Source organism: Anarrhichthys ocellatus, unplaced genomic scaffold (assembly GCF_004355925.1).
Source record: "Anarrhichthys ocellatus isolate YVR2014 unplaced genomic scaffold, GSC_Weel_1.0 scaffold87, whole genome shotgun sequence".
Classification (NCBI taxonomy): domain Eukaryota; kingdom Metazoa; phylum Chordata; class Actinopteri; order Perciformes; family Anarhichadidae; genus Anarrhichthys; species Anarrhichthys ocellatus.
In genome coordinates, this window is record NW_022280117.1 from 1,302,251 (window position 1) to 1,324,413 (window position 22,163).

General features: G+C 42.4%; 2 protein-coding genes across 2 annotated transcripts in view; one reads left to right on the top strand and one right to left on the bottom strand.

Annotated features, from left to right (window-relative positions):
• lhx5 (LIM homeobox 5) overlaps positions 1–11,374 on the top strand; it is a 14,802-nt gene extending 3,428 nt beyond the window's left edge. The window contains exons 3-5 of the mRNA XM_031875261.1: positions 58–335; positions 3,133–3,298; positions 9,142–11,374. Coding sequence (XP_031731121.1) covers positions 58–335; positions 3,133–3,298; positions 9,142–9,491 — 794 coding nt within the window. The 3' untranslated portion in view covers positions 9,492–11,374. The remainder of the gene's footprint in view (positions 1–57; positions 336–3,132; positions 3,299–9,141) is intronic.
• Positions 11,375–18,526: 7,152 nt separating this feature from the next.
• Positions 18,527–21,338, bottom strand: LOC116398696 (beta-1,3-galactosyl-O-glycosyl-glycoprotein beta-1,6-N-acetylglucosaminyltransferase 4-like). Its single transcript, XM_031875222.1, has 3 exons — positions 21,097–21,338; positions 20,946–20,994; positions 18,527–20,811 (listed from the first exon to the last, which is right to left on the bottom strand). Exon 3 carries the CDS (start codon positions 20,808–20,810, stop codon positions 19,530–19,532), a length of 1,281 nt encoding a protein of 426 aa, XP_031731082.1. The 5' UTR covers position 20,811; positions 20,946–20,994; positions 21,097–21,338; the 3' UTR covers positions 18,527–19,529.
• Between the last annotated feature and the right edge of the window lie 825 nt (positions 21,339–22,163).

Below are 22,163 nucleotides of genomic sequence, written 5' to 3' on the forward strand. Positions count from 1 at the left end.
CCTCCTCCCTGACATTTCGGATCGTGACCTTCCTCATGTTTGTCTCCCCCCCATCAGTGTCGTCGTGTACAGATAGGAGTTTATCGCCGGATCTGCAGGACCCAATACAGGACGACATAAAAGAGACGGACAATTCCACGTCCTCAGATAAGGAAACGAACAATATTGAGAACGAGGAGCAGAACTCTGGGACCAAGAGGCGCGGGCCCCGGACCACCATCAAGGCCAAGCAGCTGGAAACGTTAAAGGCCGCGTTTGTCGCCACTCCGAAACCCACCCGGCACATCCGGGAACAGCTGGCCCAGGAAACGGGACTAAACATGCGAGTGATCCAGGTAAGAAGCGGCCTCTGTCTGCGGGGGGACAAAGACTCGTAGAGACGGTGAAGTCACGTCTCCATTTTACTCAAATGTGCTGAGATTTTTAAATGAAGGCCTCGTCATCTGTGAGAGAAATGTCAAAGCATGATGTGCTCCATTAGCAGCTTTTAAATCCACATTTGGGATTTTGCACTCATTCTGCATGTGAACGTTTTTTGTGTTATATTTGATGGAATTTTCTTAAATAATAATGATAGAAAAAGACGTTTAATTGTCTTTGCACGTGACAAATAGAAGCATTTTTCAGTTTGCACATATATTTAAATAGTAGTGTGTTGCCTTAAAATGAGTTGTATATTCCCACATAACAATGGAAAGCCATATTTTAGCAATTCTGTGTTTTTAATATTTAAAATAGACACAATTATATTCTTATTTTTTAGCATTTTTACATTTAATTTAACACATTACTTAAAAAAAAATATTTTCAAATTAAATGCTACTCACTCCACTATTAAACAATATATATTATATTATATATTCCTATAAAAATTGCATTCCTGTTTGCATCCAATTTTCCACGCTGCTACATCCAAACCTGCAGGCGTTCGTTTATGCTCTGAAATTAAGATCTAGTAATCCAATTTACTGACGCGTGGATATAACAAATAAAAAAGCACATCATTTATTTTGTGCAGCCAGCGGTTTATTTCGGCAATCAAACGTGTTGCGCAGCCATGCAATCAGTAAAAAAGGTTAGTCTGGTGTTTACCAAAGGCGAGAGGAACCCCAAACATGTTTTTGCAGAATAACACCAGCGTGTTTTGGGCCAATGTCTGTCGTTTCACCCTTACACACACACACACACACACACACACACACGCACACGCACACACACGCACACACTTGCTGTCTGGGTGCAGACTGTGTCAGGATGATTAGCACCATCTCTGCCAACTGTGATGTGGCTTTTTGTGCACTCACTGTAATTATCGCTGATTTCACAGATTTACATACCACCCTCCCCTTTTTCCCACCTCTCTGCTCTTACTCACTTCCAGCCTGTTTGCTCTGCCTCATCCATATCATAAACGGACTGCAGGCTACTGTGTGTGTGTGTGTGTGTGTGTGTGTGTGTGTGTGTGTGTGTGTTTGTGTTGCGTGGAGCCAAAATGGAGGCTCTCTCTCTGTGTGTTTCGTCATCCTCCTCCTCGTTCGCTGCACGTTAAATACCGTTGCTCTCAACACGGGGAGCCCTGTGAGCTTCTCCAGCATGTGCATGTAATCCCTAAGCAACGCTCTCTCGAGGGGAGCGGGAGCATTTCCATAAAAATGTACCCTACAGTTAGACGATTGTTCTCAATAAGCAGGTGTCGCCTTTTTTTTTTTTCCTTCTTCCCGCCGGAGCACACAGAACAGAGCCTAAGTGGGTTTAGGTGGTTTTTTTTCTGTGTGTGTGTGTGTGTGTGTGTTTTCTGTTAATCTGCTGCACAGTGGGATTTTCTGCCTCTGGTGCAGCCCGGCTGGGGTGAGCACACATCATTATGCAGCAGTGATGCAAAGGCGAAACAAGATGTGTTATGTGCTTCTGATGCAGACATTCTTCCATATGGTGCGTTAGTGAAATCCTCCTTTGTTCCTCTTCAAAGACGCTTTATCTTACGGGAGCGTCGAGGCTGTTTATGCTGTGATTTGTAGCTTTGACTGTTTATTTTAACTTGCACTTATGTGCTGGGTTACGCTCATGTTGCTCTTTGCTGCAACTGGAAAACGTTTTGTTTTTGTTACTGGCTCCAGTTCATGATCATGTCTTTATTATATCCAGTCAAACGGAGCATCTTTCCTCTTCTCCTAGTTGGTTTTGGATACTTTGTGCTTTCCAGAGATGTATTATAACATTTTTATTATATAGAAAAAAGAGAAAATTACAGGAAGACACTTGATTGATCAAAAATTCTGATATTGCACTGGAAGATTTTCATGTTATATTTCCTTAGTTTGTGCTTTTCCTGTGAAGCGTAGCTGCGTTTTTTATGGTTTAACACTTTTAGTTTTAACTTTCACACAATGATTGTTTTATTTATTCACTTAAACGCTAAAATCCAAGAATGAATGCAAATGAAACTGTAAGTGCAGTCATCCCAATTATCTGACAGCTCTGTAACCATTGAAATGGTTACAGAGCTGTCAGATAATTGGGATGATTATGAGCCAGCAGCAAATATGTTGTAAGAAATAGTTTGTTGTTGTTGTTGTTGAATAGGAGCTCTTTAAAGTGTCAACCCTTAAGATTGCATCTATTTTGAGTTTTATTTGAGTGCAAACAAAGGCTTTGTTCTCAGTCTTCAGTCTGAGTCTGAAATTCAATAATAACAATTTAGATTTGTGTGCATAGTTCATTTTTTGTGTCTATACGATGGAGAAAAACTAGAAAACAGTATTATTTACAGGAATGTCACCACAGACAGACAATTTAATAATACTGCAAATATATAAATATTGCAATACTTTCATCAGTGGGCCAGAAGCTCAATCACTGCTGTGTTCCCTCCTTTGGGGGAAAGACCTCAGAATGAAAATCCACCTTAAAGGCTTAAATCTACACAGAGAAACCTCTGGAACAGTGGGCATGGAATAACAAAACAACATGAGTGAACATATCTAAAATGATCCGGATTTGCATGAAGTTGATGAATGCAGCGTCATGACTTGTGCTCTTGTTGTGGTGACGCTGTGGAGACTGAAGTGGCTCTTAAAAATCGATGAGATCAGCTGATAACTGTGACCTCCGTCCCCTCTGGTGTCCATGCAGGTTTGGTTCCAGAACAGGAGATCCAAAGAGCGGCGGATGAAGCAGCTGAGTGCTCTGGGGGCCCGGCGGCACGCCTTCTTCAGGGGCCCGAGGAGGATGAGGCCCCTGGGAGGCCGGCTGGAGGATCCGGACATTTTAGGACCCGTTGCCTACGGCTACTACGGAGGTAAGAAACAAAGTCACGAGCAGAGTCAACGGATACTGGCGCCTCTAGTGCAGCATTAATGTGAAATATTCTGCTCTGTTTAAAAGAAATCACATAATTATTGTGTAACTTAATTGCAACCTTCAGCAGCACCGACGAGGCTGCACAGAGATGGTTCTTTATCTACTGAACACTGCACGCGTCACCTCGGGGTCGAAAACCCATGCTTATCTGCATGGGTTTTCTTTTAAAATCTATTAATCTCTTGTTGAATGATACAACATGCGATCAGTCCTTGATTTGACTCCGACCTCTGGGACGGTTCAGTGTTTAACTCCTAGTCGGAGGATTGAGTTCATAAGTAAACGCATTAAACCTGCCTGACTGTCACATGCTGCCACTTAGTTAGACAGCTGGGTGGATGTTAGACGTCATGTTGCAATCACACACTTGTAGGGAAAGTGTTGCATCATGGGTGTTGGGGGGGGGCAGGCATTCTTCAGTCAGATATTTAATCTCAAAAGATATATTATTATATTGAAACTCTTTCAAGTATAAACTGGAGAAATAAAGCACAGCACCAGTATTTGTGGGACTTGATTCTGCAATAAAAACACTCGCATGTTAATGTCGATGAAAGCCTCTCTGTGCTCACCTCCTTTTCTCTTTGAAAATAAATCAGCTGTTTCGTTAAGGAATGATTAAGGTCTAAAGAAGACGTCGCACATTAGAGCAGAGTCATCGCAGGAGGGTTTGATTCATTATTTGAATTCTTAAAGGGGAAAAAATGCTTCGCAATAATGAAAAGAAAATATGTCAAGTATTCAGTAAAAAAAAGACAGACATTAAAATATTTCTCATTCTACACTTTAACCTTTGTGGTCAACGAAGGCTGGAGGAATTCTTTTGGCTGGATATGATGGGGTGAAACGTGTTGTTACTCTCATTGTCTGACTATTTTTACCGCTGACTCGGAACATAGAAAGCCTTTAATTTGCTTGTGTAGCGAAAATTGGCAAATATTTGCAGCTATTTCATTGTGGAAGTTTCTTTCCGTTGAGTTCTGGAGATACGGTGGATTTTCCACGTTTGAAAAATGAATTGCAGATAAAAGGATAAGCTTCACTGTATGTTTTCACTGCAACACAATGTGAAGTCCTTCAAATCAATATTCCTTCAAAATAAAAAGAAGCTTGTCATGACCACTTAAAGAAATAGAAATCTGGATTGTAGGTTATTAAGTTGGTCGCCTGGATCAAGACAAACAAACAAAAAATCATTGGAGAGACAATAGCAGGTGAGCAGCATGTTACAGCAGCAGCTCCACGTTGAGCTGCAGGAATAAATGGGATGCACCCGTCATGTGTATCAGCAGTTTCTTTTTGTTTGTTTTCATGGACAGTCTGAGAGCCGTTTCTATACAGCTCCTGCACATCTATACCTGAAGGGCCCGGGCATTGCAGGATACAATGAACTGGAGCCGTCAAGGCTGCAAGCGCATGGAGTGGGAGGGAGGAGGGGAGAAAAAGCAGGAGGACAAAAACCTCCATCCCTCACTCTCGTCTCTTGCTTTTCACACCCTTTTGTGCCGCGGCAGCAGAGGCCGGTCTGCTCGCCTTTATCCGAGCTCGCTGCTTCCTTATGTTCCTCTGCTGCTGCTTAGAGGGACGGACGTCTGTCCCTGTGTGTGTGTGTGTGTGTGTGTGTGTGTGTGTGTGTGTGTGTGTCTGCATGCGGGATTGCAATTATAGCTTGCAGAGCCAGCGCCACCCCCCCTCCCTCCCTTCAATCCCCACCCCCCATCACACACATTCACCACGCAGGCCACAACACACGCTCCTTGTTTATTCTCAAGGTCGGCCCGAACGAGCTGGGGCTCAAATAATTAGCTTTGTTTGTGAAAGTCGTGTCGGCTCTTATTGTTTCTCTTGGTGATTTGAAAACGGCCACTTGCAACAGCAAATGAAGGCAACATATTTGTTGATATCTAACCTGTTAGTTTTGCTGATTCGGGCCTGTTTGGTGCTGGAACAGGAGTGAGAGGAGCATATGGTGGGAGAGGAGGAATACATTCTAGTGCAACATCTGCAGCAGCGGGATGAAGTCTGCCATCGATCTCAGTTTAAGGTGCTGTTGGAACAGAATGGATTTAATGTAACTGGGGCGATTTGGAGCGGGGGGGGGGGGGGGGGGGATATAAAAGGAGAATATGGAAGAGGTGAGAAACAGACGGCAGGTTTGTGATTGTTAATGGCTGCAACATGTGGAGTGGACGAATCCTTTTATAAACTGTTCTGATGGTATTTGAATAAATATCTCAAGAAATATAGGTTTAGGGAATAATACGTCAATATGCAAAAATCAATCCGCCATAAGTTGTCCCCTAGAAAGGATCGTCGTGCAGTCAGACTGAATGTCTCTGGTTTAGGATTAAAAGAATATTTTTGACATTTTGTTAAATAATCTCATTCGCTTTCTTGCCGAGAGTTAGATGAGAAGATCAAAACCACTCTCATGTTTGTACGTCAAAATACAAGCAGAAGCTGGTTAGCTTAGCATAAAGACTGGAAACAGGGGGGAGAGCTAGCCTGGCCCTGTCCAAATTAGGCGGCAACCCCCGACTCCTCTGGTTCCAAAAAGAAGTCAGATTGTATAGAAGTCTATGAGAAGATGACTCTACTTCTCTCTTGATTTATTACCTCAGTAAACATTGTAAACATGAGTTTATGGTCTCAATCTCTAGTTTCAAGTCTTCTTCAATACAGCATGATGTTCATTTAGTACATTATGGTCCATTTAGAGTCACACAGACCATAAAGCAGAGTATGCTTCAGGGCGGGGCTACACAGTGATTGACAGGTTGCTACCACAGCGTTGTCCGGTCTGGGAGTTGTCCGTGTCTTCTAACTCTTTCACAGTGTGTTTTCCCTTCATTTTGGTCGCCTAGAAATTTCATATTTAATGAGTTGTACTTAGCTCCACCCTCTCGTGTCACTTCTGGTTGCAAAAACCAAGATGGCGACGGCCGAGAGGCTTCAAAGCGGCCGTCCACAAACCAATTGGTGACGTCTCGGTGACAACGTCCACTTCTTTAACTTCCTACAGTCTGCCAGGCAACCAGCGGAGAATACAGTCACTGTTTTTGTACACATTCAAGTTTTTGTGCTAAGCTAAGCTAAACGCGTACTAGCTGTAGCCTCATATTGAACACCCAAACATGAGAGTGGTATCGATCTCCTCATCTTAGCCTCGGTAAGAAAGTGAAGAAGTGTATTTGCTGACGTTAAAGTGGACGGCTGACCACTTTCTGTCCACATGGTGCTGCTCTGAGAGACTGGGAGCTGTGGAGCAGCTGGTCGGCTGGTTTTGTCCCAACTTGTACTGGACGGATCTCTGAGTGGTTTGGCACTCAGGATTGGATTCATGTGTGAACTGCTAGGAAAGAAGAAAAGGCTCTGTTCACCCAAATGTATCACAAAAGAGAAGGAACGACCCGTTGAGTTATCTACATGTAGTTTTGTGGTCTTAAGTGGCAGCCGTGATGAGAGCTGGTTGAATCCTCTAAATGCTGAGGAAAAGGTGCTTCAGTGCTGCCTTTCTTGTCTCCTTTAGCATAGGATACACTCACCCATCCTTTACCAAAGGGAAGGAGATAATGCCGTCCCATAATTCCTTGTGGCAGCAACATTTAAAGCGATTCACCATCCGGCCCTCTATAAGATCATTTTAAAAATCCTTCTCAAGGCCCTTAAAAAGCGATTAATTAGCATTTCAGTATTTATAACTGATGTTTTTTGTAATGAGGTTGATTTTCTGAGCAAATAAAGGCATCAACCAATCGAGTATCGCTTATATTTATAAAACAACAACACAGAGGCTTTGTAGTCCAGAACGGAAAACTTTCAACGGTGACAAAGGCATTGAGACCAGATCCACTCCTTCTGTTCTGACCTTTCACAATAAAAGCCCTGAACATATAATATTCGCTGGCGAGCGTTTTGTATTTTCGTGTTTATTCTTCAGGCCACTGCTGTAGAAGGTCTTTTAGGTGGTGTGATTCTGTTTTGGACTGGATTGTTACTTGACTTGTACACTACTAAGTTTGTTTTCTATGTTATGAATAATGTTCGGATTCTCTGAGCACAGTATTCTTTGAATTCTCCCTCACATCTTTCCTTGACCTCGTGACGTTTCCCAACGAGGTCGAGGAAAAGCAGTTCAGAGAAGATATTTACTATTTGACTGGTTTTATTTGTCCACGTTTATAGATAAATGATATTTGGAAACATATTTTTGCTGTGGAAAGTTCTCTGGAACTACTGAAGAAATAGTCCCGATGAAAACTGCTCACAGTGAGGTTTATTGATTATCCAAAGAATTTATTTTTTAAATCTAATTTTCCAATGTTGTGAGCACCAGAAACAAAATGCCATTGACTTCTGTTGTACTGAGGTGGAGGCAGAAGTCATAGACAAATCTTAGAACCAGGGAACATTAACACTAACCTTTAACCTTTAACCCTTTGTTGATGGACAGTATTCAGGATACATTCTGAGTAAACTCATAAATAACCGATGACAATGATGAATAAATAGGAATACACCTGGAGACATCAAACATTAGTCGGGTTATGCAGAAACCTCTCAGAGGCGTAAACATGTCAGTCAGTGTTAGAGGTGATGTCGAGAATATTTGTTAAATCCGAGTGTGTGCAAGAGATTTTCTTTGAAAGCGTGGAATTTGCGCTGTTTTCTGTCATTAATATGCCAGTTTGTTGCTGCGTGAGAAAGTTGAATTATTTAAGACGAGAGAAAACGTCAGTCGTGATTCAAGCTTTGCTCAAACGTTGGCGATTAGATTAATTGCATTCTGTGCAGACATTCATGGTCCCCAGAGGATCAATCCTTCAAGAGTTTTGCTCCTGCTTGCTGCATACGTGCACGTGGATATTTGCCTGAGCAGAGATGTTCTCACTGATTTGCTGCCATATGAACAGGCGTGTGATGCAGTAAAGATGGAAACAGAGCGGGGTAAACCTGTCACCACTGACTCCACTTATGTGGGAAGCTATTGATGATCCAACACCGTGACTGCGGATAAAAACACAGCAGCAAGGTGTGGAAATACAAAACAGCTGTCCAGAGGAGCAATAATTCTGTATTCAGAGCTGAAGGGATTGATAAATTACTTGATTACTTCTTCGGCTGGCAATTAATCGGGAATATTTTTTAATAGTTGACTCATGCTTTAAGTTATTTTTCAAGCAAAAATGCTGCGATATGCATCGTCTGGTTCCAGCTTCTCAAATGTGAGGATTTTGCACCTTTGTTTTTGTAGTTTATATCACTGTAAATTCAACATCTTTGGGTTTCTGGACTGTCGGTTGAACAAAGACGTCACACTGAGCAAAACTGTGATGGGCACCTTGCACTATTTTATGACGATTTATAGACCTGTTGGAACTGTTGGATTAACCGTTGATGAACACAATCAGTTAGTTAATGATGGAGATAGTCCCACGGCCCGGTGAGGTGGAGGAGAGGGAGATGTTGCTGGAAGCCGCATCAGACATGACGGAGACAGAGAGATGAGAAAATCTCATTCTGGAGTTCCTCATCCGGATCCGGAGGTTTCAGCAGGGGGATCCGTGGAGGAGCGAGTGAGGGAGATGAATGCAGTGTGTAGAAAGGCAGGAGAACTGAGGTGGAGAAGTGTGGAGTTGTTTATACACTCAAATGAGGCTGCTTGGAGAACGGTTGGTTGGAAATGGGACATGATCAATTTCACCACTTAGGGTGGGGGGGTGGAGGAAAGGTGATTTGTATACATATTTAAAAGTCTAACCCTGTGTTTTCTTTCCGCAGAATACCAAGGTGACTATTACGGACCGGGGAGTAACTACGACTTCTTCCCCCACGGCCCTCCATCCTCACAGGCTCAGTCTCCAGCCGAGTCCCCGTACATCCTGGGCTCCGGACCCGGAGCCATGGAGGGATCGGGCCACCACCCGTCAGACGACCAAAGGTTCACGGACATGATCTCCCACGCGGAAACCCCGAGTCCGGAGCCGGGCTTACCGGGCTCCCTGCAGCCGGTGCCCGGGGAGGCGTACGGGGGCGGACCCAGTCCTCCGTTTTCCTTGGCGAGTAACTCCAGCTACAGCGCTCCCATGTCCCACCAGGGCCCGGAGATGGGAGAGACCGCAGCCTGGTGAAGGACCGAACCACAGGGACCAATCCTGGGCTGAACGTCAGCCTAGTTAATTCAGGAGATGAGTAAAAAACAACAACAACAACAACAACAACACACACACATTGTGGAGTGAAAAAATCCAGATGAAATTTTTATGGAGGACTTTTTAAAAAAGAATCGAGGACTGATTTTCACAATTGCCGGACTGACGGAATGGAGAACGGGACAGCCTGCTGGGGGAAAGCGATATTTGCTGCCCGGTAGACCCTCCAAAGCAAATCCCTTCCTGGATTACTGGACTTGAATTATTTAAACAAACATAATTTGCACCCAGCAGAAAACGCTCCTCGCCTTCCCCTCGATGTAAACGAAGGTATCTTCTGATGTTAGAGAGGAAAATGCCAAAGGGGACATCGTTAGGTCTCTTCATTTCTCACCACTGTTTGTTTTTTTAAACGTTGCTTCAAAGCAATATTGTTTTTGTTTTTTTTTCTGTTCATTGCTAAGTTGCCACTCTACCCTCAATATGAATATTAAGACAAAGGACCAGGTTTAAACACACGCTTTAATGTTCATATACAAACACGTACGTGGTCGATCGAGACACGATACGCCGCTTTAAACATTCTCCTCTGTAAGACAATGTGTCAAATCAAAGGCTGCTTCTTGATAGAAAGTGTACACACATGCACACACACACATGCACACACACACATGCACACACACACACACATCTCTGGCATTGACTTTATCTTGCACACATCTCAGCTTTAAGTCCCTTAATGCACAAAAAGCGTTCTTGATCGTAGCTCAAAAGAAGGATGTCTATACCATTATTCAAAACACGGACACAATTATACAGACACTTGTACTCACTCAAGCGCGTGCACACACACACACACACGCGCGCGCGCGCACACGCACACAAATCTTACACCCCTCCAGCCGGCCCTGATATAGTTCTGCTCTGCAGACTGCTTCACCTGACCTTCCTTTTGTTACTGTCTCTTTTAAAAAAACATGTTTTAATGGAAATGATTTTCAAAAGAACATTGAGCCCATAATGGAGAATCTACTTCAACAGCTGAGGTCTCCTTCCTCTAAAGAGAGAAAACAAAAGAGGGGGCAGACAACATCTGTGGCATTACCTCTGTCTGCTCTGAAGCACTCATTGCCATCTAGTGGCCTTAAGACACACTGAATACAACATAAATAACAAAAAGAAGATCAGCTCAAAGCAGCGTCCGGCTGTGTGTGGGTGTGGGTGTGTGTGTGTGCGTGTGTGTGTGATGTGAACATCTTTGTGCTGCAGAGGACAAACTCTTGTTGTTTTTCTCTAAATAACGACAATAATTAATTCTTCATTCTCAGGGCCAAATGTTATCAGGGCTCCAAATTTGAAAAATACTTCAAAACTACATTAAAAAGAAGAAAACATCCACGTCTACCTTATGATTCTGCTTCTGAGAGGAGACAAACAAACCAAATTATCTGATATTATTCAAGACAAGAACCTCCCGTTAAGTCATCGTTTTTTAAAACCCGTTGAGTCTCTCGGCTTTCGTTTCATCGCACACGAACATTGTTTGAAACAAAACACAGCCGACACAATGAGTTACTTGAAATATTGTTTTTGAGATCATTTTGCGTTTCCTTTGGACATTGAGTGTGTGTCTTATTTCTGATGTATTGAGATATTCTTGGATACAAAAGTGAGCGAGTGTGTGTGTGTGTGTGTGTGTGTGTGTGTGTGTGTGTGTGTGTGTGTGTGTGCGCATTTAAAGGGGGGAAAGGGATAAGGCTGTATTATTTCTATGTAAATAGCACTGGTAATAAAACCTTCTCTTACAACTTGAAGAACTGGCTTTCTCCTTGAGCATGGTCACACAGTCTTTCTTCTCTTTCCTTTAGTCTGTGGAGGGAAGTACATTTAATACAAGTTACTTTATAACTTTACTAGGGGAGAGGAAAATATTGCACTTCCCACACCTCTACATTTATTTTACAGCTATACACTATCAAGCTTGTTTTTCAGATTAGGGTTTTAAAAGCAAAACATATAATGAGCTCATAAAATAGTTAAGTAATCTTAACGAGCGTCATCTCAACATGCTGGGACTATGGGTGTCATGATATCCGGGTATTGATGATAATATTGATATTAATAATACACATTTAATATTGTGTCAATAAGAGCCTCTAAATGATTTCCGTTTCTTTCTCTCTCTCTCGTCAGCTCATCTGGTTTCACTTTGGTGTAATTGTTCTTTTTAAACATTTTTGATCAGTTATGTACACTTGTTTTTTTGAGTGTAATTAATTTGCCAAAAAAGAGACAAAGCGCACATTTAAGGATGAATTTGACCGATAGCATCATTAGAATCTTTGTCTCCATTCTCTCATTAAGAATATTTGTTGATAAGTTGTAACTACAGTCACGGCTTCATTAATATTTCTTCACTTATTATGGCTTTATATAATAATCATAGACCCTTTATTCATATTTTATATCTACTCTTCTGTTGTCAGCACATCCTCCTTTTGTAAGAATCCATTCCACATACAGTAATATCTTATTTTATAGATAATACTTTAAATCTGCATTCATTTCTTTTTGTGGCCACTTGGGGGCAGCATCACAGTCTGAAAACACAACATCAACATATAATTGGTTTCTAAAGTTGGTATTGTGAACATGTTAGCAAACCAGCAGACAGCGCAACATTAGCATATTTTAGCTCCTGTTTGTTCCACACCAACCCTGAGGTAAATATCTGGCTCTTTAGATGCTACATTCTGCACTATATTCACCAACTAGCCGCTCATGTTGTCTGAGAGTAATACGAGTTAATGAGTTAGTGCCGTGTTTCCACTGAATGGTTGCGGCTCTGCTCTCACTTTTGGTACCAGCTCCTTTTTCTCTATGCTGTGTCTCCACTGTGTGTTTGGGGTTGCTTGGTGTCTCTTTGTGGTCATTTTGTGTCTCTTTGTGTTTGTTTGCACCTTTTTTAAAACTCATTTTGCGTCTTTTCTGGCTTTTTGCAGCCGCTTTGCATCTCTCTAGTTGTTTTGGTCTCTTTGTCCCTTTGTGTGTCTTTGTGGTCATTTTGTGTCTCTCATGGTTGGTACGTTTCTCTTTGACTGACATCTTGCAGGTGAAGGCCCCTGACCCTTTGGGCCCCGGGGCCTGTACCAGTGATCCATCCGTGGTTCTAATGTGTAACGAAGTGAACCGGACTGCTGGGTGGAAACATGGAAAGACTCTGTAGAGACGAGGGAATGATAATTCTCTGTGTGTTTGTCACTAGGAGTCACCTCTTACACCTTACACACAGTCATTTCATTCATTGTTAATATAAAAAAATGTGAATACAGCAGCTTTAAGTTATTGTTTTCATCTAGCATCAGCAAAATAAAACACAATTTTCTCCACCTTTAACGCTGCTAACAGAAGTGGAATCAGGGCTGTTTCTGAGGCCCACAGGCAGAGACCTTAGACCAGAAAGTCCCTCTCCTTGCATGAAACTGACTTCAGACCAGCGCCTTTGGGCAGCCCTCTCCCTCACTGCCCCCCCTCCCACCTCCTCATCCCCTTATCCTCCTCTTTATCCCCTCCTCTGGCTCCACATCCCCTCCTCTCGCTGTGGGGCAAGGTGGGCCGACGGTGGCCCAGGTCTGCAGTAATTTTCTCCCTGACTGGTTTTAATGTAAAGGGTAATGTGAGAGGAGACCGGTAGACAGTGTGTGTGTGTGTGTGTGTGTGTGTGTGTGTGAGGCGGTTGTGGTCCTCAGCATCTACCAGTCCATTACCAAGAAGCTCTACATCCTCTTTATTTATTTCTTCTTCACTCCTTCTGTTTATCCTCTGGAGTATTTTCCTCAATTCCAGGTTTTTATTTCTCCATCTTCCTCAGCTGTGTTTCTCCAGCAAAGCGAGACACAGACACACACACACACACACACACACACACACACACACACACACACACACACACACACACACACACACACATACACACACACACACACACACACACACATACACACACACACGCACACCAAAACTTGTGCTGGGACTTGAGCACCATGCCTCCACGAAAACACCTTCAGTAACCTTCACCTTCCTTTAACCCAGCAAGCATCTGGTTATCACACACACACACACACACACACACACACACACACACACACACACACACACACACAAAGGTGCACACTCACACTTTTGCAGCCTCTGTATCATGCACGAACACATGAGCATGCACACACACACACACACACACACACACACACACACACACACACACAGACACACACAACAACCCCATTAACATCAGTACTTTTGTAATGGATGTGTTTGCGGTGCTGCTGTGGGAGAGAGGAGAGACCTGGAGTAGCTGTTATAAATCACTCTCTTGTTCCCCCTCCCCCCCTCACGCTCACACACACACACACACATAGACCCTCTATTGGCATCACTACATGGGGCTCCCATTCACTAACTCTGCAAACACACACTCTCTCACACACACATATACATACGTGCAGAGACGTTTTCTCCCCCCTCCCACTCTCTTTACCGCCTGGGGTGGGGAAATCCTATTACCCTATGAAGAGGAGGAACACATCATTAATTACACTCACATACTCTTTTACACACACACACACACACACACACACAAACATATCTATATGCCAGCTAGCCTCAATTTGCAACACACACTCACTCACAGCTACTCGTTCTCACACAAAACTCATTTCGAGCTGCATCATGCTGCAACATTTCTCTGTCAGCTGCACCTCGACAGGTGACATTAGAGCTGAGCTGGTTTATCTGATAGCACACAGACACACATATAAATATATATATGTATATACACACACACACGCACACACACACACGCACACTAACAAACAGAGCTCTGGCTCAGCGAGGAATATGTCAGCAGCAAAGTTACGATCGTGGAGAGAGATTTCAGGCGACATGGACAGGCAGATCAGGGACTGTCAGAGTGTCACCCTCAGATTTATCCGGAGCCTCGACAGCCTTTTCAAGGTTTACTAGATAGATGGGTGCCATAAAGTGATACATGCATGCTATAAAATGAACAGGAGGAGTAAGCCATGCATAGCCGGGGCTGTCAGGGCGAGTGTTTATACGCACCCAGGTGGGCACCTTAAGGACACATTAAGTCACGGCTGTCCGAGCAAAAAATGGAAACAACCCGGCTCCACCTCAGTGAGGAGGACACAAATGTTCAGGGCTTTTAATGATGAGTCGCATCATTTACTGCATGTGCAGATTTGAATCGGTCATCGTTTTCTGTCTTTATGTTACAAAACAATTGATAAAAGAGCTGCAAAATAAGCAGACCAATAAACAAATAAAATAAAGTAGCGGAGCATATTAATACACATGCACAGATGAGTTCACATGTGCACATGTACACACACACGTGATTCACACGCTGTACGTTGCAATAAAACATCATCAGAATAAAAATTATGATTGTGACTCAGATTGTGATGGGATTTCAAACGAATGTCTTTTTTTATACATTATTTTTACATCATATTTTTTATTTTATGAACTCTTCTTTAAATAATTTTACTTCATCGGCTTCAAAGGAAATGCAGATAATAGACTAAATATGTTTGTATATTTCAGTAAATGCAGGATAACCACCGCTTCACTCGGCTTTATCTTCAATTAATAATCTAAAGTTAATATCAAAAAGCTCAAACTGGTAGAATAGATTAAATATATCCAGTATACACAATAAAACCATATTATAGCAACATGTGTGTGTGTATATATATATATATATATATATATATATATATATATATATATAATATGTTCGATCACATGACTTTCTTCTCATCTTTCATCACTTTCCTTCATTTTCAGACTCGAGCTTGAGAAAGTGAAACCAGCAAATGTGACATTTTGTTTTGTCTGAAATAAGACAAAAGAGGAAGCAGTGATTCAGAGGAACGTGCGTGAGTCCTCCCGCTGACGCGCGTGAATCCTCCCGCTGACGCGCAGCCACAGCGCCACCAAGTGGATTCAGAGCGTCACTGCGCAGACTCCGACACCGGGATGACCTCACTCAGTCTGAGCAGGACGGCAACAAGAACACAGCTCCAGTGAACACATCCGAGCTCAAATTCAAGTGTATTTGAAGTATTTCTTTTTAATCCAGGGTAAATATTTGACAAAGAACTATATTTTTGTGTCAAGGCCATGAGAGGAAGAAATCAAATAAAAACAAGCTTTTTCAAGAGAACAATGGCACCAAAACATTCTGAATGGCTCGTTTGACAGAGCATCTCAAATAAAAGAAGTTTCTTTGTTGTTGTATTTGTACATGCAGGATTTTGTCTTTTCAATATCTAACTTTTTAGCCTTGAAGCAAAAAAGGAAAACGTAAAAGATAGAACTTGACTGAATTCTGTGGAAGAGATTTGAACTCTTATTGAATGTCACACAAACTCAACGTCAGCATTGTCTGCAGATACTGGAGGATGTTTCATAATGGGATTCTTTTTGTGAAGATTTGTTTTTTGAACAATAAAACAATGATGCTTAATTCACCACGCGGGTGTGATTTGTTCGATACATAAACGTGGAGTCAGTCTGAAGTAGACTGTGTACTGGGCTGCACGTCATCCTCTCTGTGCGACAATATAATCAAGCTAAATAGTGATAGTAACATATATAACACAATGCTGATAATAAACCTAACTTGTAATTATATTTGTTTTAAATAAATTAAATACAAAATAAAGTAAATAAATAAAAAAGATCATCTGCAACAACACTCTCCGGTACAGTCATCTTCTCAGAAGGTTAGTTGGATTATTGATTTAAATATCACAGTAAAATAACTCAACATGATGAAATAAAATAACTCTGTTAACACATTGATAAAATGACTGAACATATATATTCATACACAGCAGATGGACACTTCATTCAGACTGATCTTGTCTCTTCTTTAAACTTGGCATAAATACTTTAAATCTGGGACGAGTTAAGGACCAAAATATTCTAACGAGGGTAGAAATGTGAAGAAACAGAACACGAGACACTTTATTTAGGTTAGAGTGAAGTGATGAGGTGAGGAGTGTTTTATGTCTGTCACCTTCTGTTTTAATCCTGAACTTCCTCTTCTTTATTTATTTTTATATTACTTTATTGAGATTTAGATTAGAGTGAGTGATGAGGAGTGTTTTATGTCAGTCACCTTTTTTAAGGTTTAACCCTGAACTTCCTCTTCTCCCTCTGCAGCCTCGTCATCCTCGTAGAGAAACGCTGCTGTAGATCTACGACGTGTTCCTGCACACTGAATGGCTTCAAGTGTGCAATGCAAATACTCAAGTAAAGTACAAGTCCCTCAACATTGAACTTCAGTGCAGTACTTGAGTAAATGTTCTTAGTTACATTCCTCCGCTGCCTGCTCATCACAGATAGTGTCCGTAGAGTATAAACATGATAAGCTAGTGACAGATTGCTACTTTGAATAAACACTAACATTAACCTCTTCATCAACCTCGTTCAGTGAAATCTGAATTTCATGAAGAAACGCATGTTCTCACCTCCTCAGCGACCCTGCAGTGTCGTTCTCCATCCGTCCACCAGATGCCCTCCAACCCTCCAACCCTCCAACCCTCCCAACCCTCCAACCCTCCAACCCTCCCAACCCTCCCAACCCTCCAACCCTCCAACCCTCCCATCCCAACAGCTCATGTTAGAATGAAGAGCAAGAGAGAGTGATGAGGAAGTACAGACTTAAAATAACCACATCCCTACACCAGTCTGACCTAAAACAAACACGAAGACCAGAGACCTGTGTTGTAATACCACGAGTACTTTGAGAGGCCGGAGTGAGTCTCTGTGTTGTCTGGTCCGTCCTCGGTCCACCATGAAAGGACACAGAATTCGAGCTGCCTGAGGCTCTGTCAGTCATGTTGAAGGTTCAGGGTCAGGTTCAGGTTCCTTTTATTTGTACCTGTAGGTAGACTTGGTTTGCAATAGAAGGTCTGTAGTGTGGTTGAATTTGAAGTATTTATTGAAACTAATTTCAAGCTAACATTACTATTATTACTTATTATTTGGTGAGTCCACCAGCTCGCACTAAAAACCCTGTAACTTCTCACTGTGTGGTTGATAGTGTGTATTTCACAGATGAGTGTTTTCGCCACCTGTGTTCATGCACACTGTTGCATTGAGGTCGTATCTGTGTTGTAAAGCAGCTTCCAATAATACCACATCCTTCCGTTGTTGGAGGTGGTGCGTGAAATGTTCATAGTAAAGGAAGGCTGATGACTGATGTGCAACCACCCACAATAAGAACGCATTTTAAAAGGAACAAGAGAGTTTTTATCTTCTCCAGTAAGATTTCTGTTTTCTCTGTGGACATTGACGTTGGCCCTCCCTCACACTCGTACTTATCCGTTATCGTCTCTTACTATATCCGGATATCTGCCAAAAGTCATAAACGTTGTGAAACAGCTCTTATCTTGAGCTGCACCCAACTGCCCGAAGATGAATCTGAACATATTATTTTCTTTCTTAGAGTATCAGAAATATCAGCTGTTGAGTTCATTTTGCAACTTGATCACTAATTGTTCTTATTGAAAGAAAAGAAAAAGTAAAAAAAAACAATCGACACACAATGAAAGTTCCCTGTAGCTTTAAGTTGACACAAAAACAGGAAACATTCCCTTCAATGTGCAGAATGTAAAACTCTTAGCTTTCCAGTCTTTTGAATCAGCCGTTAAACTAACTGAGAGTGTAAACGCTGAGGCAACAAAGATGTCTCTCCCATCTGCAGTTCATAAACAAATCCCACTGACGTCGTCACCGGTCACTCCCCTGCACATCCCTTCTGTGTTTCATATTTAAATACACTCGACACTTTTACATTACAGGGGGAGAGCTTGATTAGTGATCAGAGGCAGGTGAAGGGAGTGAGGCTGATGCATAGAGTGAGGAGGGTGTGGAGTGATAGGAGAGAAGGGGCAGAGCTGTGACAGGCTCGTCAGCTTTTCTTTCTCTCTTCATACCAAAGTAAAACAAGTTATTCTCTTGTACAAAGATCAACTCTTTATTTCTGCAGAAAGCCAGTGTTCACAGCGACGTTGTTTCAAGGTTTATTAACTTGTTCTACAGCCGGGGTTGCACAAAGAAATGCCCGATGTCAAAGATGTTTGTAATATGCTATGAGCGCCATGAATACAACTCCATTCACCTCCATTGAATTTTGGTGTGGAGACATTTTTTATTTATTTATTCATTTGACCAGATAAGCTCATTTACATCTGTATCTGTGCAGGAGACGGAGAAAAACATCTCATCTAAACCAACAACATATGCATGGACCACTAGAGATATGTGAGGCAGGTTGTGTAATCCGACCCTTTCAAGAGACGGGTGGTTATGATACAAGAGGCTGGCGCTACATTCCTGTTGGCCTTTAAAAATGCTCAAAAGTGAATATAGCCTCTGAAACTGGCTGAAGACTGAACGTCAGAGAGAAAGAAACCTTGATACCTGGTGGGGTTGTAACTATGATTGATTATTATTATTATTGCTTTATGTCTATAAAACAGAAAACTGTGGAAAATGAGCCCGACGCTATTGCTTAATAGCAGGTTGGTAATCTTCTTCGGAAACATTTTTGACATTTTTGTTGAGCAAAATGAAAAAACAAACTTCCATCTTGTTTTTTGCACACTGAACTGAAGTGACCATATTTGGTAAATGGACCATAATTGCCAACACTTTGCTCTGTTTTAAGGTTGGATCATTTTTTAAACCTGCTTTAAAACTCCTAGATGACATCAAATGTCTCCAACGGTTCAAAATCCAAAGGGAAAGGACAATTTAAGCTAAAAAGCAGCTAATTCTTACATTTCAGAAGCTGGAACCATTAAATGTGTCAAGAAATTACTCAAACGATTACTCGATCATCAGAATTGTTGCTGATTAATCTTCTCTTGATCCACTAACTGATAAATCGACTAATCTCTTCAGTATACTGTAGCTTTTGCTTTAATCCTCATGGCAGGTATGAGATGCCATTGACTGGAATAACTTTTGTTTTTCCTCCAGCTTCTCCTCAAGGCACTGAATGACAATGGGGTCCACCATGAGGTCAAACTTATTGGCGAACCAGTGACCATAGTTGAGCAACCAACGCATTTCCGCTGCGCCATAAATACAAACGCTGCGGACGTGTTTCCCTGAGCAGGGTGGGTACAGGCTCTCCTCCAGGTACTGCCACTTCACCAGCCTGGTCTTGCTCATCAGGTCGGTGATGTCGGGCTGCGATCTGGGCACCTCTCCGGGGACGCCCGGCAGTCGCACAAGTGTGGCCCAGAAATGTTCGTCTGGGCTGAAGGTGTCCTCTGACCAGGCCAAAAAATCTTTCACCACGACCGTGTCCATGTGCACAACAAAGTCCCGGGTCAAGACGAAGTAGGCATTGCCGGAGAACACCTCGATGCCGTGCGGTGGTGGGGTCTTCATCTGCTCCGTCTTCATGGGCACTTTTTCGTATTCAATGTTGGCGTTACTCAGCTCGTGGTGAAAGGTGAACCGCTGCTTCTTAAACTTGCTGGGTCGACATGTCTCCAGCATATTGGTTCCATTCAGCTTCCTCAGCTCCGACACCAGCTCGATGTTGGACCTGAGGGGGAAATCTTGGCCGCAGAGATTGATGACATACTTCCACTTGACACCTGACACCAAAAGGTCGGACAGACAGTTGAGATCAGCTTTCAGTCGACTGACGCTTCCGTAAAAGACGAACTCTCGCTTGGAGGCGATGAAGACGTTGGGCAGACAGCGGGCCAAACCCTCCATGGCTGAGATGAACAGAGCCGGAGACTTTTGATCATAGTGGATGCAGTAGATGTTTCTGGGGGAGTACAGTGCTTTGATGAGTCTCTCTACCATCAGGGCAGATTTATGCACAACCAGTGAGTAAGCAAGAGGAAAGTCTTTCTCCTCCTCTGAGACGCACACATCATCATAACCCCTGGACTTGATAAATAATGAGCAGTCTGACATGAGCTTAACCAGATTTTCCTCCTTGTCCTCCACAACTTGTTTCCGCCTGATGACCAGTGACTTTCCCACCTCCACTGGGTCCAAGTCGTATATAGCCAAGCAGTTAATATTGTACTTGTGAAATATTTGAATGTTTTCTGAAGATGCTCGGTGAAGCAAGTACTCTGTGAAGTCGCTGTGCTTCACTCTGACCAATAGCAGGACACATAGAGTCCACAGTGTCAGGAGGAGGAAGGAATACAGGGCACATCTTGTTTTCATTCTGTGAAGAGAGGAAACCAAAACTAACGTTTTTATTATTTTTCATTAACATAACATTTAAAGTGAGAAACTCACATGAAGCATGAAAACCAGATGTTTGGGTTTGACTGAAACAATGATTGAATACACGCTCACCTTGCTCCGTGGGTACCGGTCTGCAGAACGCCCGGTTTTCAGTCACACCCTAAATGTTGTCAAAACGTGGATGATTTTAGTGTCCATGCATCGGTTTCTGTGTAATAAAGATATTTAATAATAAATCATATCCTAGAGCAAAGAAACTTACCGATTGCAGGAGAAATAGGAAGAGTGGACATTTATCTTTAGTGCAGTTTCCTCTTTTTACGCACAACTGGTGCGACATGTGTTGGCAATATCAACTTGAAACAGCTCTCCGTTAGCCAGCAGACCGAGATTGAATTTGCCACAATATAATCCAAAACATAATGAGGGTCAAGAGGTACAACGCGCTCTGAACGTCAGCCTGCGTTAAATCTCGTGAAGATGAGGAGAGGACTGCGCTGCGCTCTCACGAATAACCCGGAGAGAAAGAGGGAGGGGCTCAGAGAAAGCGTTAACTGCACAAATTACAGACAGGAGCTGCCACAAAAGAGTGTTGTTTGGCGTTTCATATGTCACCAGTGATGATAAACAAAGACTAGGCTTTTGTTACAGGTAGCACATGGTAAAAAATGAATTAAAGAGCGCGAATGGAGCTGTGCGTAAGGTTAGGTAAAGTTAGAACGATATTGACAGATTCGGACTTCCCGGTTCAATAAATCGTTAACGAAACGTTGCTAAAATACAAACGATACCTCCCTGTAACCGTAGTGAGGTAGACAACAAGCTACAACCTTAATTTAATTAAAACGGGCCGTCTTACGGACTCCCCGTGCGTAAATGGCTGCTATCCATAAACAAACCGTTCATGCAGCTGATTAAAGAAGATGAATGAAAACACAGTGGTTTGTGTCATCTTAAAGAAGAGGCAGAACTGCAAAAGATCAAGAAAAACTATGGCACTTAAACTCAAACACACTCTTCTGTCTTCTGTCTTAAGGTGATACTCGGGCCTCTAAGGATGAAGAGGGCTTTGGAGGAAAGAAGTAAGCAAAACCTGTTTACAGTTTCAGATCCTCTGTTAATCTGATCAACAAGAAATGTCCAGAGTCATTTAACCCCTTCACCGTTTGTGCTTAAATGAATCCCAATAAGTGGTGGAGTCACCTGAAAACTTTCAATCATCTATGTCACAAATATTTAAAATAAATCTATTAACACATTTTACTTTAGTTGAAATTTACACGAATCACACTGAAGGCACGAGGGCTGACTCACGAGCTGCAGCTCATA